The sequence below is a fragment of the Mercenaria mercenaria genome, unplaced genomic scaffold, assembly GCF_021730395.1.
Source record: "Mercenaria mercenaria strain notata unplaced genomic scaffold, MADL_Memer_1 contig_3188, whole genome shotgun sequence".
NCBI classification, from domain to species: Eukaryota; Metazoa; Mollusca; class Bivalvia; order Venerida; family Veneridae; genus Mercenaria; species Mercenaria mercenaria.
In genome coordinates this window covers 1,569-17,029 of record NW_026461305.1, presented here as the reverse complement: position 1 = coordinate 17,029, position 15,461 = coordinate 1,569, and the positions used below count along the sequence as shown (strand labels likewise).

At 34.8% G+C, this 15,461-nt stretch overlaps 3 protein-coding genes across 3 annotated transcripts; all 3 read left to right on the top strand.

Annotated features, from left to right (window-relative positions):
• The first annotated feature begins 319 nt into the window (after window positions 1-319).
• LOC128552816 (uncharacterized) lies at window positions 320-943 on the top strand. The gene has a single exon (XM_053533883.1). The coding sequence runs from the start codon at window positions 320-322 to the stop codon at window positions 941-943; it is 624 nt and encodes a 207-aa protein (XP_053389858.1).
• Window positions 944-5,806: 4,863 nt separating this feature from the next.
• Window positions 5,807-10,803, top strand: LOC128552814 (uncharacterized). The gene is made up of 2 exons (XM_053533881.1): window positions 5,807-7,277; window positions 10,691-10,803. The coding sequence occupies exon 1, from the start codon at window positions 6,064-6,066 to the stop codon at window positions 7,273-7,275; it is 1,212 nt and encodes a 403-aa protein (XP_053389856.1). The 5' UTR covers window positions 5,807-6,063; the 3' UTR covers window positions 7,276-7,277; window positions 10,691-10,803.
• On the top strand, window positions 9,918-11,866 carry LOC128552815 (uncharacterized). Its single transcript, XM_053533882.1, has 2 exons — window positions 9,918-10,538; window positions 10,691-11,866. The coding sequence occupies exons 1-2, from the start codon at window positions 9,918-9,920 to the stop codon at window positions 11,864-11,866; spliced, it is 1,797 nt and encodes a 598-aa protein (XP_053389857.1).
• Window positions 11,867-15,461: the final 3,595 nt, after the last annotated feature.

Here is a 15,461-nt window from a genome sequence, read left to right as displayed (position 1 = left end):
CTGATTCCATGAAAATGTCGACTTTAATATCAAGGTTTGAGCCTTCGCGGAGTTGGGTAAAGCCTAAAAGCACTCACAGCAAAAGCGGGGCAGCTAGGCGTGTACCTGACCTAGTGTTTGATACTGAAAACTACCCGTATTTAAAGTATAGTCCTTCAGTCAATGGTGTTTTTTGTGCACATATTTTTCTTTGTTTTTTTTTGTTTTGTCTTTAATTCATCTGAAAACACTCTCGTTGCTAAGCCCCTTGTAGACTGGAGCAATGAGTCTAGGATTATAGGGATGCATAAAAAATCACCTGATCCGTGACAGTAATGTAATGACTAAAGCTGACAAATTCATGAAAATATGTCAAAATCAAGAAAAAAGTGTTGTTGAGTTTGGCTCGAACGCTTACAGTAACAAAGTCGATAAAAATAAGAAAGCCTTGACATCTATTGTTAAAACAATAGTTTTGCTGGGAAAACAAAACATAGCCTTTCGTGGCAAAACAGAAGAAAAAAGTAACTTCAGAGCTTTGATAAATTATCGCGCTGAAGTAGACAGTGATTTGCACGACCATCTAGCAAATTCTCCCAAACATGCACAGTATTTAAGCCCCTCTATTCAAAACGAATTCATACATATATGCGGCAATCAGATTTCGGACTCTATCGTGCACCGTTGCCAAGATGCGAGGTACTTTTCTATTCTTGCAGATGAATCTGCTGATGTCAGCAATACAGAACAGTTTGCTTTTTGTCTGCGTTATATTGAACGTCAGAGTTCCGGGAAGCATGTGCTCCACGAGGATTTTCTTTCATTTGTTCAGACAACAGAAACAACAGGTGAAACACTACACCAGTTGCTACTAGATGAAATACACAAACACAACCTGAACCCAAACTTTATCGTTGGACAAGGTTACGACGGTGCTGGGAACATGTCCGGTTGTCACCGTTGAGTGCAGGCAAGATTTTCTGCAGAATTTCCAAACGCAAAGTATATTCACTGTCGCAACCACCGTCTAAACTTAGCAATATGTCATGCTTGCAGGGTAGCGTTTGTGCAGTCGATGTTTACCGTTGTTGGGGATGTATTGTTTTTTATCACAAGTTCTCCGAAACGTCTCGGAGTTCATAGCTCTCATAACGATGACGGAGAAGCCTTAAAGAAGTTCTGCCCAACACGGTGGTCTCAGCACTCGGAAAGCATCACTGCTTTCTATACCCACTTCAAGTCAATTCTAGAAACACTTACTGACCTTCAAGTTGGCAAGGACACCAAAACTATGTCCACAGCGTCAAGCCTTCAAAAGGCTGTCCTGTCTTTTGACTTTGTTGTCGCTTTGTGTTGCGTCAGCGGTCCCTTAGATACATTGAATCCTTTGACGGATTCAATGCAAGACCCTCAATGTGACTTGGTCAAAGCAGCACAGCATGCTAAAGTTCTTCATGGGTTGCTATATGCGTTTCATAAAATGCACCAGAATGCGTCTTTTCATGTTCTGTTTTTCAAAATTTTCCCGGGGGAGGTCCCGGACCCCCACCGGTGGGAGGGGGAGACCCCCTCCCACACTCTCCCCCCTCGGCACTTCGTGCCTCGTACTGCGTACATTTTTCAAAATCCTGGCTACGCCCCTGCAGCAGGTATCACGTGAGGTGTGACGTGATTGAAAATGGAAGCTGTAGTAAAGTTCACTTCGGCAACGAAAATAAACGAAGCATTGCAGAACTTATAGATCCGCTAGTGGTACATTACCGTGGTTTGTGAGTACATTTCGATGGTATTCTAAATAGCATCATTCATTTCCCTTTTTTCGCGTGCCGTTCACGAGTTTTATAGGTGAATTTGTATAATACGATTTTCCGGGTGTCAGACGTTTCACCCCCAAGACTGTTCCTCCCAAGACTTTTCACCCCCAAATTGGGAGTGAAAAGTCTGGTGTTTTATAGCATATGAAGACTTTTCACCCCCTATTTGTTTTTATTAGTAAATATGATTATAATGTTATTTTTGGGGGGAAATGTAAAATTATGTTTCATGATTAGGTTAATACATTTAAAAAAGGATATTTTATTCTATGTTGTTTATTAGTAGAGATGGCCAAAAACTTTAAAAATAAGTTATTTACAAGGTTATCTTTTAATCCATTTGTTTGTTCAATGATTGAAAATGTGACTTTGATGATTAAAGGTACTTTTGATATTAGTTACAAAATTAAAAAAAAATAGTTTAATCCCTTTCTTTGATGTTCAGTGATTGAAAAAATAAAAGTACTTTTGATAATAATAACTACAAAGTAAATTATTATTATGATTATTCAATAAAATTAGGTTCATTTGATGTTTCTGTCTGAGACTCAACAACGCCAGATAGTATATTATATAAAGTGAAGCATTGTTCCCTCTATGTTTTCGACTAGTAAGGTGGAAAATATTGGCTTAATGCGTGCATGTATAATGGAGAAAAGTTTTTATTAGTAAATATGATTATAATGTTATTTTTGGGGGGAAATGTAAAATTATGTTTCATGATTAGGTTAATACATTTAAAAAAGGATATTTTATTCTATGTTGTTTATAAGTAGAGATGGCCAAAAACTTTAAAAATAAGTTATTTACAAGGTTATCTTTTAATCCATTTGTTTGTTCAATGATTGAAAATGTGACTTTGATGATTAAAGGTACTTTTGATATTAGTTACAAAATTAAAAAAAAATAGTTTAATCCCTTTCTTTGATGTTCAGTGATTGAAAAAATAAAAGTACTTTTGATAATAATAACTACAAAGTAAATTATTATTATGATTATTCAATAAAATTAGGTTCATTTGATGTTTCTGTCTGAGACTCAACAAGGCCAGATAGTATATTATATATAGTGAAGCATTGTTCCCTCTATGTTTTCGACTAGTAAGGTGGAAAATATTGGCTTAATGCGTGCATGTATAATGGAGAAAAGTAATTTTAATAAAATTTATTCGAACACTGCTGAATTTTACTAAACTTCTTAAACCTACAAAATTTACATGATACATTTATTTTGTTGGTTAAAAAATAAAAGTGTGAATGTCAGTTATTTTTCTTAATGAAACTCAAAGTTTCATTATTTTGAACTCTTAATAGGTGTTGTAATTTAATCAACACCTTTTGATTGACAAGAACTTGAGTTGGGAAAGTGACTCACTAATTTTGTGCTAGAGAAAATATTTTTGCCGTAACATTTACGAGTGTAATACCTCGATAATTACTGGTATTTGAAACATCACCTTTTTTATGAATAGGTATAATTACACCTTGTGTCCATGATTCAGATTCAAAAATTCTATTAAATACAGAAACTAGGTACGGTGTTATAAAAACATTCGAATCAATAAAGAAATCTGAAACATTATTATTTAAATCACAGCTCTGATGTCTTTGAAGGGAGCTAATAGTTTTTGAAATTTCCTCAACAGTAAACGGACAATCTAAGTCAGCAATACGTAATGTACTTTGGCGTTCATCGGCCTCATCATCATTTGGTATAAAATGCCCATGTGGCGTATTTGAAATATTCTTAAAATGATCTAAAAAATCGTCCAGGGTTACTCCATCTGTACATTGCTTTTCATTTTTTCGAAATTTATTTATATACTTCCAAAATTTGTGAGGATTCTTTTTACTCATAACAGACAATTTGCTTCTCTCACTGGAAAAAAATCTTAATCTAGCTTTTCGTTGAATTGTACAATATTCCTTGCGACTAGAAAGAAACTGTGCCTTATTTTCATCATTTGGATTAAGGCAAAAAGATCTCTTATCACTAAGAAATGTCGATTTTGCACGTTTACACAAATCATCGAACCATAAAGACTTTTTAAGTTTAGGTTTTTTACGTGCATGACTAAAATGTTTTACCATGTATCTTAAAAGAAATATCATTATCACATGAAAAATGTGCTGGAATGTCAGACAAGCTGTCCTGATCATCAAAGGGCATTGACACATAACGGTCGAGATTAATGTTTTCAATGTAGTCTGCACGTTGACCCACTCGGGAGTTAAGGTCACCTGTCAAATAAACTTCAACATACATAAATAACATCAGAGAACAGAATGTATTACATATATTAACATAAAACATATTGAATGTTGCCACTCAATACTGAGTTACCTGAGACTATTATATCTTTATAATTATATAAAAATATATCATAAAAATAAATTCCACAACATATTGCACTTATAAATACCTTTTTTACATGTTAATTATCACAGTTGGGCTAATATTATTATACTAAAAGATAAACATATACCCATCTAATTCTGTTTCCTAGATAATATTTACATCTACTATTGTAATCTAAATCTACTCATATATTTTATTTATATTATATAATTAAAACTTGAATCCATTTGAATAACATAGAAAAAATATCATTAAGAAGTCACAACAAACTGGTATTAATAAAGATAACTTTACTAAGTTGACTACATGTATGAGCCCCTAAACTCAGTGTACATTTTATAGAATTATGGTCCGTAAAGTAACAAATTATCTTCATAAATGCCCTAATAACCTAAACAAAATAAAAAAATTATTTTGAATATCAAATAACAAAATATTTTACAATATTTTCAGTATATTAAAAATTGGGGGTGAAAAGTCTAGGGTTTGTAAAATTGGGGGTGAAAAGTCTTGGGAGGAAATGTCTTGGGGGTGAAATGTCTAGGGGAGGAAAAGTCTTGGGGGTGAAACGTCTGGAATTCCGATTTTCCGGTGAACGCGATCTTGTTGGAGTAGACGCTTTTGATAAAATAGTGCAAGTTTCTCAGCTCACTCACAGGGATCCGTCACGTCCTATGATTAGAGGGGAAAAAATTTTATTATAGAGGGGAATTATTTTTCTAAATGTTTTTTTTCGGCGACGCCGTCTCAGGGGTGTGGAATTCCTATGTCCGACTTGTCCGACTCGGGACTTTTTGACGGCGGACAAGTGAGTTTTCGCATTCCGTTTGTCCGCGGACAAGCACAAATTTTCTGGTTTGAAATGAAAAAAGGAAAGAATAATTTAGGAACACTGAACAGTACTTCAAGTTTATGGAGTTAATAAAAGAATTTGATGTACGAAACGGATGTTTCACCCACCAAGGGCCTCTCGATTTCTCCAGTTTTGGGAAAACCATACTGTGTCTAAATTTAGCAGCTCTTTCTCTGCGTTCTAACTTCTGATTGGTTCCCTGTCATGATCTCGCGTGATTTTTGCACACGGTAACTTGTCGAATAGAAACCGGAAACGTAAACAATTATCACAATGTTTTTGACAAATTCGTTACAACTTCGTGTGCCAACAGAAATTGAAGTAAATAGTCAAAGCACAAAGAGCTCGCTAGTACAAGTCAGGAAGTTTCATGTTTGTTTTTCTAACAGCCAGAAAGTGTCATGCTTTCTCACATGGGTTCACATGGCATGATGAGCAGTCTTTAGGTATTTCTGTTGAATGTTCGACGGCCTCGCGGACGAACACAAGCTAAAGTGTCGAAAACTTATTTTTTGAAACAGCTACAGTATTACACTTTGTTATGTTCGCTTTTGTTACTACTTGTAGATTATTGTCCAAAATAAAGAATTATTTGCATGCTAAAATGTTGAAAATCCGGGCAAGTAAGTTTTGACTGCGGACAAGTACATTTTTAAGTCTCATTTGTCCGTGGACAAGTGAAAAATATTGGGATTTCCACACCCCTGCGTCTAAATTCGTTTTCGTTACCTATGCCACGTGACTTCAGTTTGCAAATCAAACTACTTGATAACGCATTGTATTGAACTACCACGTGACCAGATTTTCCATGAGAGAACGGAAGTGTGAAGGTCAAGGTCATTACGGAAAGTTGCTTGGAAAGGGTCGTTCTTCGGAAAATATTACTGTCTAAAAATCAAAAATTTAAGTGTAGGGATTCGATTTCAAAATAAAAGATATTCGGAAATTAGTGGAAAATAGTTCTTATAAAAGTTTGTGAACAGTACAAAGTTGTGTGTATTATTTCAAGTTGAGATTACGCTGGATTTGTATTTGGACTAAAAAATTTCTCAAACTCTGATGGCCGAAATGGCCGAGACAAATCAGTTGTCTTTGCAAATGAAAACATTGAAACGAGCACAAGAATTGTCTCGTGTTAAAGCTGGGAAAGCCAGCGAAACACCGGGAAATCCGGAAAACGGCGAAATGCCTACCACGGACTGCGAAATGCAGCAAAATAATGAATTGGACAACGTGGGAAATCCCGGCTCGCCAGAACGAGGCTCAGAGCACGAGGCTGGGCCGTCACGGTATTTAGACATGACCGGAAGCGGCGATTTGTGGGGAAAGATCTCCAATATGGAGGAAAGTTTCCGGAAAAGGGAAGAGGCACAAACGGAAATACTGGCAAACATTGTGTTAAATGTCGCGAAAATGCAGCAGACACTTGACAAGGAGAAAAATCAATCTCCTGATGCTGGCGAATTAATAAATGCTAATGAGGAAGACGAGTTGGACGGCTTATTAAACGGAGGGACACACGATGTTTCCGAGGATATGAGTTCCGATTTTTTGTCGGATCTGGTGAATGACTATGAAAAGAAAACGGTTTTTGGTCCATGCGTAAATGAAACTCTTGGGAAATTAGTATCAAATGCAGTAGATAACGGTATGTCGGAGGAGGACGATAAAAAACTATGTGAAAAGTACTTAGTACCAGAAAACTGCCAAGTGTTGAGAGTTCCAAAAGTTAACCGGGAGCTTTGGAATGCTTTCAAATTAAAGCGTGCTGCGGATTTGGCACTTCAGACCTCTCAAAAATATCTGAGTTTGGCAATGGTGCCCGTAATCAAGTCCATCGAAGTGTTGATGGAAAAAGGGGACGTCCAACAGGTGAAAGATCTAACTAAAGACACCTTCAGATTGTTGTCACAAGGGCTTAACGTTACAAATAGAAAACGGCGAGCCCTTATTAGGCCGGCCATCCCAGCAAAGTATCAGAAGGTGTGTGAGGGGGAAGGGCCAACGTCTGAATTTCTGTTTGGGGAAGATCTAGATCAAAAGGTTGAAAATTGCGAAAAAGAGGAGCGGAGATCCCAAAAGCTAGGGGGGCATCAAGGCAATCACAAATCAACCTCTTTTTTAGGGCAACGCAACCAGAAAGGGAACAGATACCACCCGTATCCCCACAAACAGATGTATCATCAAGGAAAACAATATCCGACTTTGGGTCGAAACAGCAATCGGGGGAAATCCCCAGCTCAAAGAGGACAATATTACAGGAAGAAATAACTGTAAGTAAAACATTACCCATACAAAATACCCCAGATAATTTTTATGGTGGTAAAATTTCTCAATTTGTGGAAAACTGGTATGAAATTTCGACTGATCCTTGGATAATAAATACAGTGTCTGGGTACAAAATCGATTTAGAGTCGAAGCCGTTGCAATATTTTATACCTCAACAAATACAATTTACTAATCTTGAAAAAGAAACAGTAACTGCCGAAATTAAAAAATTTCTAGATAGGAATATCATTGAGGAGGTTATTACACGGCTACTAAACGCTAGCGCCACCACCAAATTGTGGTGATAACGAAAAGAGCTATCGACATTTCCGTGGTGCAGCTATCGCCCGTTTCTACTTGTAAACATGTGAGTAAAATTTATATTTTATCTTCTATTTTTATTGATAGAACTTTTTTCGAAAATCAGAGAATGTAGTTCCGTGTAACAACACTTTTACTACAGGTTGGCTGTGATTTCATTAAAATAATATGCAAATTGTGGTGTCAGGAGCTTTTCTCCCGAATCTGACAGTGGCAAATTTTCATATCGGCCAGTATTCGAACACCATTCTGATGTATAGACACACTGTAAGAACATACCTGCGCATGCAAATGGTGTAGAAATGATAAATAACTATATAAGCACACACCATGAATAATAGAATCACAGGTTAGAAGAAATATACCAGGATTTTTAAAAGTGGTGGCGCTATAACTCTAGTGATGGCGCTATACAGTAGTGGTGGCGCTGTTACGGCATACAATAATACGAACTGCTAACGCATCCGGAACAAAACAAACACCAACATTCTCTAACTGATAATTTTCCTGCAAGGAATTATGTTATTAAAGAAAGAAAAACACGATCATAGTTTATTTACCTTGATGAAACATTCTCTATCTAAGAAAAAAAAAAAGAACAAAATACTCACAGACCCTTGGGACTCTTGTAGTCAAAGTAAATATTTTCCATTGTTTAAAACGTTACTAAATGTAGAATTATTTCTAACCTTTAAATATTCTACTTAAATACAAACCTAAGTGTACTTTAAATTCAGGTCAAGAAAAATAGCAGCAATACTTTTATTTCAAACAAAGATTTGTGTCCAGGAAATAATCTGAAGATAGTGTAGAATTTATTTGTTATATTAAGATTCTGAATGTTACTTCCCTTTGTTTTTATACGTCGTTTGCATGTCATTGTAAACAAAAGACCTTACTGTCACAATTCTTTCTGAAAGTGAGTACAGTGCATTTTCAGTTCCAATCGATTGAATATGATTAATCAATAGAGCTTAGATGTACAATCTGTCAAATCCATATACATGTAGATTATTTTGCGATCATGTAGAGGTTACTACATGTATTTTGTTGAGTAACGTAATTTGGGTGTAGTGTGGGATAGGTTGATAACATCCATTATTGTAGAAATTTCCGTGGCTTGCAGACAGACATTTTCATGTATTAAAATTGAATATATCAGCCACTAATCATATATAACAGCGCCACCACTACTGTATAGCGCCACCACTTGAATGATAGCGCCACCACTTTCAAAAATAGTCGTGTTTTAATATTTTACTGTATGTTTCGTAATTCTTTTGTGTATGGGAATAAGTGTAATTCATTTCTACACCATTTGCATGCGCAGGTATGTTCTTACAGTGTGTCTAATCATCGGAATGGTGTTCGAATACTGGCCGATATGAAAATATGCCACTGTCAAATTCGGGAGAAAAGCTCCTGGTACCACAATTTGCATAATATTTTAATGAAATTACAGCCAACCTGTTGTAAAAGTGTTGTTACACGGAACTACATTCTCCGATTTTCGAAAAACGTTCTATCAATGAAAATATAAGATAAAATATAAATTTTACTCACTTGTTTACAAGTAGAAACGGGCGATAGCTGCACCACGGAAATGTCGATAGCTCTTTTCCTTATCACCACAATTTGGTGGTGGCGCTAGCGTTTAGTAGCCGTGTACTACAGTTGAGTGTGGGCAATTTTATTCCAACATTTTTATGAGGCCTAAGAAAGATGGTAGTGTAAGGATAATTTTGAATCTTAAAACTTTCAATGATCATGTCAAGAAGTGTCATTTTAAAATGGAAACTTTAAAGTCAGCGGTAGCGAATATTCAACCAGGTGACTTTTTTGCATCAATTGATTTAAAAGATGCATATTTCAGTGTCCCAATTCATTTAGAAGATAGAAAATATCTTCGATTTATTTGGGAAAATAAACATTTTCAATTCAGGACATTACCCCAGGGGCTAGCATGTAGCCCTCGTGTGTTCACAAAATTGTTAAAGCCAGTGTATGCTTCTCTTAGGAAAAAAGGGTTTTCCAATGTACCATATATAGATGATAGTTTGCTTAAGGCAAAAATATTTTCAGATTGTGAATTTAATGTTAAAGAGACTGTGAATATTATGGATGACTTGGGTTTCACGATACATCCTGAAAAATCTGTGTTTAAACCAACTCAAATAATTGTGTTTTTGGGTTTCATACTGAATTCAATTAGTATGACAATTAAACTAACACCGGAAAGGACGTCCAATTTGATTGAGCTTTGTCTTAAAATACTTAGTCAGGAAGTTATTACAATTCGGGACCTTGCAAAAGTTATCGGGAAGATGGTAGCTAGTGAACCTGGGGTGGATTATGCTCCATTATTTTATAAAGATCTTGAACATGAAAAAGATAAAAAACTTCAAATGTACAAAGGCAGGTTTGATCAAACAATAAAATTGTCAGATAATGGCAAGGAAATAATATACAAGTGGATAGATTTCCTCCCATCTGCACAGAAACCTATAATAAGAAGTGCCCCAAGTATTATTCTATATAGTGACTCGAGTAAAAAGGGTGGGGGCGGTGTAAATTCTACAAACAATACTGACACTCAAGGTTTTTGGGATGAATCTGAAAAAGAGGAACATATTAATATTTTAGAGCTAAAGGCAGCCATTTTAACTATACAAGCTTTGGCTGCAGATGTGAGTAATGCCCATGTTAGGATATATATGGATAATACTGTTGCAATTTCTTACATTAACAAATTTGGAGGCAAATCAGTAATTATGCACAAATTAGCAAAAGACATTTGGTGGTGGTGTAAAGACAGGAATATTTGGCTTAGTGCTGCACATATTCCTGGAAAAGACAACTGTGAAGCAGACAAATTGTCTAGACAAGTTAATGAAGATATGGAATGGAAGCTTAATCCTGAGTATTTTAAAATGTTAGAACAGAAAGTAGGGAATATAAATGTTGATCTGTTTGCTTCCAGATTGAATCATCAAATACCAAAATATGTTGCTTATAAACCTGATGCAAATGCAATAGCAATTGATGCATTTACATTGACATGGAATGAAAAAATATCTTATCTATTTCCTCCTTTCAGTATGATCAGTCACTGTATCCAGAAAATAATTCTGGACAAAGTGGAAACAGCATTGCTGATTGCTCCATTATGGCCGACGCAGGTATGGTTCAGCGAACTGTTACAACAAATTTGTGCTCAATCATACATTCTACCAAAACATCGAACACTAATACTGCCTCAAGATCAAACAAGACAGCATCACATTCAGAAGATGCGGCTGGGTGCTTTCGTATTGTCCGGGAACAGCTTAAAGATAAAGGATTATCAGAGGACACTGTCCAGATTATCTTACAGTCATGGAAAAAATCAACTGCAAAACAGTATGGGTCTTATTTCAGAAAATGGTTGCTTTTTTCAAGTTCAAAAAACATTGATACATTTAATCCATCTTCGGTAAAAGTGTTGGAATTTTTGACAGAATTATTCAATCAAGGATTAGGTTATAGTGCAATCAATACAGCGAAATCTGCTATTTCATCTACTTGCAATTTGATAAATAACAGAGATATTGGTAACGAAATGATAATCAAAAGATTTATGAGAGGACTGTTTACAATAAGACCAGCTTTGCCAAAATATGATCATATTTGGGATGTTAATAAAGTATTGCAATATATTTCATCATTACCGAACTGTACAGAAATGACTTTACTTCAGTTATCTCAAAAATTAACAACATTGTTCATGTTGTTATCTGGACAGAGGTGCCAAACAATCCATTTGTTGAAATTGTCTGATTTACATATTTGTAAGGAACAAGTTGTTTGTCAAGTGTCGGAATTAGTTAAACAATCTAAACCTGGATTACATGTTAAGCCGATGCAAATACGTAGATATTCAGCTGACCCAAAGTTATGTCTAGTAAATACTTCGGAGTATTATCTGACTGTTACATCTAAGGTTAGAGGGTCTGAACATAAATTGTTTATTTCAACAGTTAAACCTTTTAAAGCAGTCACAAAAAGTACAATTTCTAGATGGGTGAAACAGTTAATGAAAGAATCTGGTATTGATGTGGATAAATTTGGTGTACATAGTTGTCGAGCAGCCTCCACATCAGCAGCAGCAGTTAAAGGAGTTCAATTAGATTCAATAATGAAAGCTGCAGGTTGGAGTTCTGCAAAAACTTTTGCTCTGTATTACAACAAAACTATTGAAAAATCTTATTCTGATGTAATTCTTAGTGGAACATAGTTTTAGAACACACCATAAAAATGCTCAAGAATTGATTAATACTTTAGATTATACCTAATGAAGGGAGTTAACTCTTATCCTATAGAAGAGAATCTTTATTAGCAGTTGTCTCCCTTAATCAGTTGTTACATTGTTGAGGTTATAAATAACTTTGTTTCAGTCTGCTTTGTTGATAATTGATATACAATGTATACATGTACTATCTACCTATTACTGCTAGGGTAAACTGATCGTGAGTCGGACACATGATTGAATCTCGGCTCGTTTCTGTGATACCTATTTAAGCCATGCTCCCGCGCATATTGCTGGTACCCTTAAGAATATCTCCCAGACGCTTTTCTGGCGTTTTTCTATTAATAAATACGTTAATACTAACTGAAAAAGCGTCTAAAAGACAATAGGTCAAATTCGATCGTGAGTCGGACGAAAGTGATATTGACCCGGACAGATGCTACAAACTTGTAAAAACTGCTTCATAGCATTATATTATCTACTTTAAATGGTTCAGAAGTTAACGATGATGCCAATTTCAGCTTCTGGATGACCGATGGTTCTACCCGGGTGCCCGCTCGTGATGAAATGATGCACGAAGGAGCACCTAGGGCCTTCCTCCACCATCAATTAAAGCTGGAAATTCGCCATGTGAATTATAATTGTGTCGGTGCGACGTTAAACCAAACAATAAATTTAGCTTAACTTTTTCTAAATTCAGCTTACCTTTTTACTTGACATTGACGATACGCAATTTAGATCCAGCGCATCGAAACAATCTGGAATAAGCTGCTAATTAACCTCCGTCGTCGACTGGTTAAGTTCGTGGTATTTAAGTCAATAAAATATCATAACTTTATTAAAATTAGGATCAAGGGTAGATATTATTAAACCCAGATACACAACTTTTCATGCTGAATAACAACCATATACAGTTTCAAGACCTCAGGTTAAACAGTTTGTAAGTTAGATGCAAGTATTGTTTCTGATTGACGAACGGACACACGTATGGACGAACGGACAAAGGCAAATTAGAAGATTATCCACTTGGTGGGGTACAAAAACAAAACAAACAATTAGCATTGCTTTTTAAATTAAATCAACCAAACTCCATTGTCGAAAATTATTGAATTATTGATTACTGACGCAGATCATCTTGTCTTTTGCAAATATCTGTCGGCAAAGCCAAGATAAATGGGCACTTTCATATTCTCCTGTGTTATATGTTGATTTCTGACAACATTTAAGGAATACAGTATCATCTTATTCTTTTTTAAAAAGATATTTGTTAGGGCTTTCTGGTGATGTATGGTTTATCATACTTTTGTTCAGTATTTTTCTGTTTACAAGGGTTGGAGTGTCGAAAAATGGCTCATTTTTAATCGTTATGCTGTTGCACGAAAAATTCATTACTTTTTGACCATTTATTTAATTACTATTTTAGTTTGTTACAGTTTTTATTTCAAGTTTTCAAACTTCAACTGACATTCAGGTAAGACATATTTTTTACAGATTTGAAATTGGTCCGAAAATATTCAAGATATTTGTAAGTAACTAAATCCATCACTTCGTTATGCGTTGATGGTTTTTACCTGCTCTGTTTCTACAAAGGGAATACCAAAGTTATTCTTTGAACTGGCAGATATAATCATTATAATCATGAAAAAGAAACACATTTGCCAGCATCTAAAAGCAAGATATTGATTTGCAGTACATTTTTTTTCTGAAAAATGATAGCTGCATCTTGACATTTTTATGTAGAGTCCGTAGCCCCATTTTCAACAGTGTACCACTTGCACAAAAACAAGAGCAATATAAAAATGAACCTTTGATTATTTTCGGGTTATCCTACATACTAACTACAGAAAAGACATTTCTTCAGAGAAGAAGCAGAAAAAAGTTTTGAACAAAAAATGGTTGTCCGTAGCCCTGTAGAGTCCGTAGCCCCACCATGTTCATGCAACTAAATCAGAATTTTTTATGCAATAATCATATCTTATACTAATATTTTTTCTCATTTATGATATAACAAAAGAGCTTCATTCTTTCAAACATCTAAGATGTTGATAGTAAACAGTATAATGGGAAAAAAGATAATTGTAATAAATTAATTATATTTTTGCCAATTTCCAACACTTATCTTACAGATCTAATGCATATTGATGTTTGTTTAGTATCATAAAGTACGGTTAAGGATACACTGTATCAGACTTATACCGGTAATAAAAATTGCATTAACAAAGTATTTATATATTGATAATAAATACAAGTTAAAATGTTATACAAGGGGCCTACGGACTCTACACTTCCATAACGAGTCCCGTTTCTGTTACATTTACCAGTCTATTTCCAGATAATGTAAAGAAACAAACATATCAAACATGAGACCTGTAACAAGGAACCAAATAGCTGAAGAAAGCAATTTTTTGCATAATTTTGTGTACTGTTGACTGAAGCAGGGATGAAACATATAGTGTAGAGTCCGTAGCCCTATATTAGTCTATGTTTTAAATATGCAACCATTCTATATTTGAATTCAGGAACTTCTTTTCTAGGTTTAAACATGTTTTATTTAAGAAATATTTATAGCAAAACAGTGCTTTATCACTATTTATACAAGATGGGCGGTTATACGTCGAACATATTAATTTTACGAGGGCACAGCCCAAGTGAAATTATTTCGGACGACGTATAACCGCCTGAGTGTATAAATAGTGATATTGATAAAGCACTGTTTTTGCTATAAATTATTTCGATTCTATTATCTAATAATTTTTTTATTGTAAAAATTATATCAAATATAATCATAATGGAACTGTTTCTTCGAGCAAGCATGGCGCCAAAAGTAGGTCTTTGTTTATACACGCCAGGACCGGAAATGGTAATTTATAAGTCTTGCGGTAGAGTTCAATTCGGATGAACATTATTGCGAATTATTAAGCAAAGCGAATAACTAAGTATGTTTGTAAATTAATCAACACATTTGTGCAATGTGGCATTTTGTTTAAAACATATTATTAAATTAAATATTTCATGACATTTGAAAGTGCTATTTCTTGATGGGTACACGGCGCTAAATATCACATTGACGAGACGTCAACATAATATCGTTGTGATGATTAAAGCATTGTTAGTCATATTAGAATGTGATTAATCTTCCTGTTAAAACCAAAAGTGAGGTACACTGACATATTTCAATGATTTGTTCATGTTCTTCTTATGATGAAACAGTTTGTTCACATGTGTCTTTACAAAGTTTAAATAATCAAAATGCAAAAAAAAAAAAGAAATAAAATACAATTGTTAGTTAATAATGCTCTTAAATGATTTAAGAATTATAAGACTGTCAGAAAATATCACTAATTCTGGAAACTGACTATGAAATATTATACTGCAGCAACTATTTTACTAGTAACCATACATGGATGTAGAGTCTGTAGGCCTTGATATCAGTTTGTATTGGGTTCTGCATCAGAAAAGTGTTTAAAGTTATTATCTGAAACCTTTAGTTCAATTTATATACAAATTTCTTAATAGGTTTCAAGGAAGCTTGCCATGCTCTTCTTAGTTTTCTGTTCAGAATGTAAACTGGAAGGCAGTGCAT

Excerpts from the sequence above, each read along its gene's own strand:
- LOC128552816 (XM_053533883.1), top strand. The coding sequence starts at position 320 with ATGACTAAAGCTGACAAATTCATGAAAATATGTCAAAATCAAGAAAAA.
- LOC128552814 (XM_053533881.1), top strand. The coding sequence starts at position 6,064 with ATGGCCGAAATGGCCGAGACAAATCAGTTGTCTTTGCAAATGAAAACA.
- LOC128552815 (XM_053533882.1), top strand. The coding sequence starts at position 9,918 with ATGGTAGCTAGTGAACCTGGGGTGGATTATGCTCCATTATTTTATAAA. Across the intron at positions 10,539-10,690 it reads TTAAAATGTTAGAACAGAAA|TATGATCAGTCACTGTATCC; the intron begins GTAGGGAATATA and ends TCCTCCTTTCAG.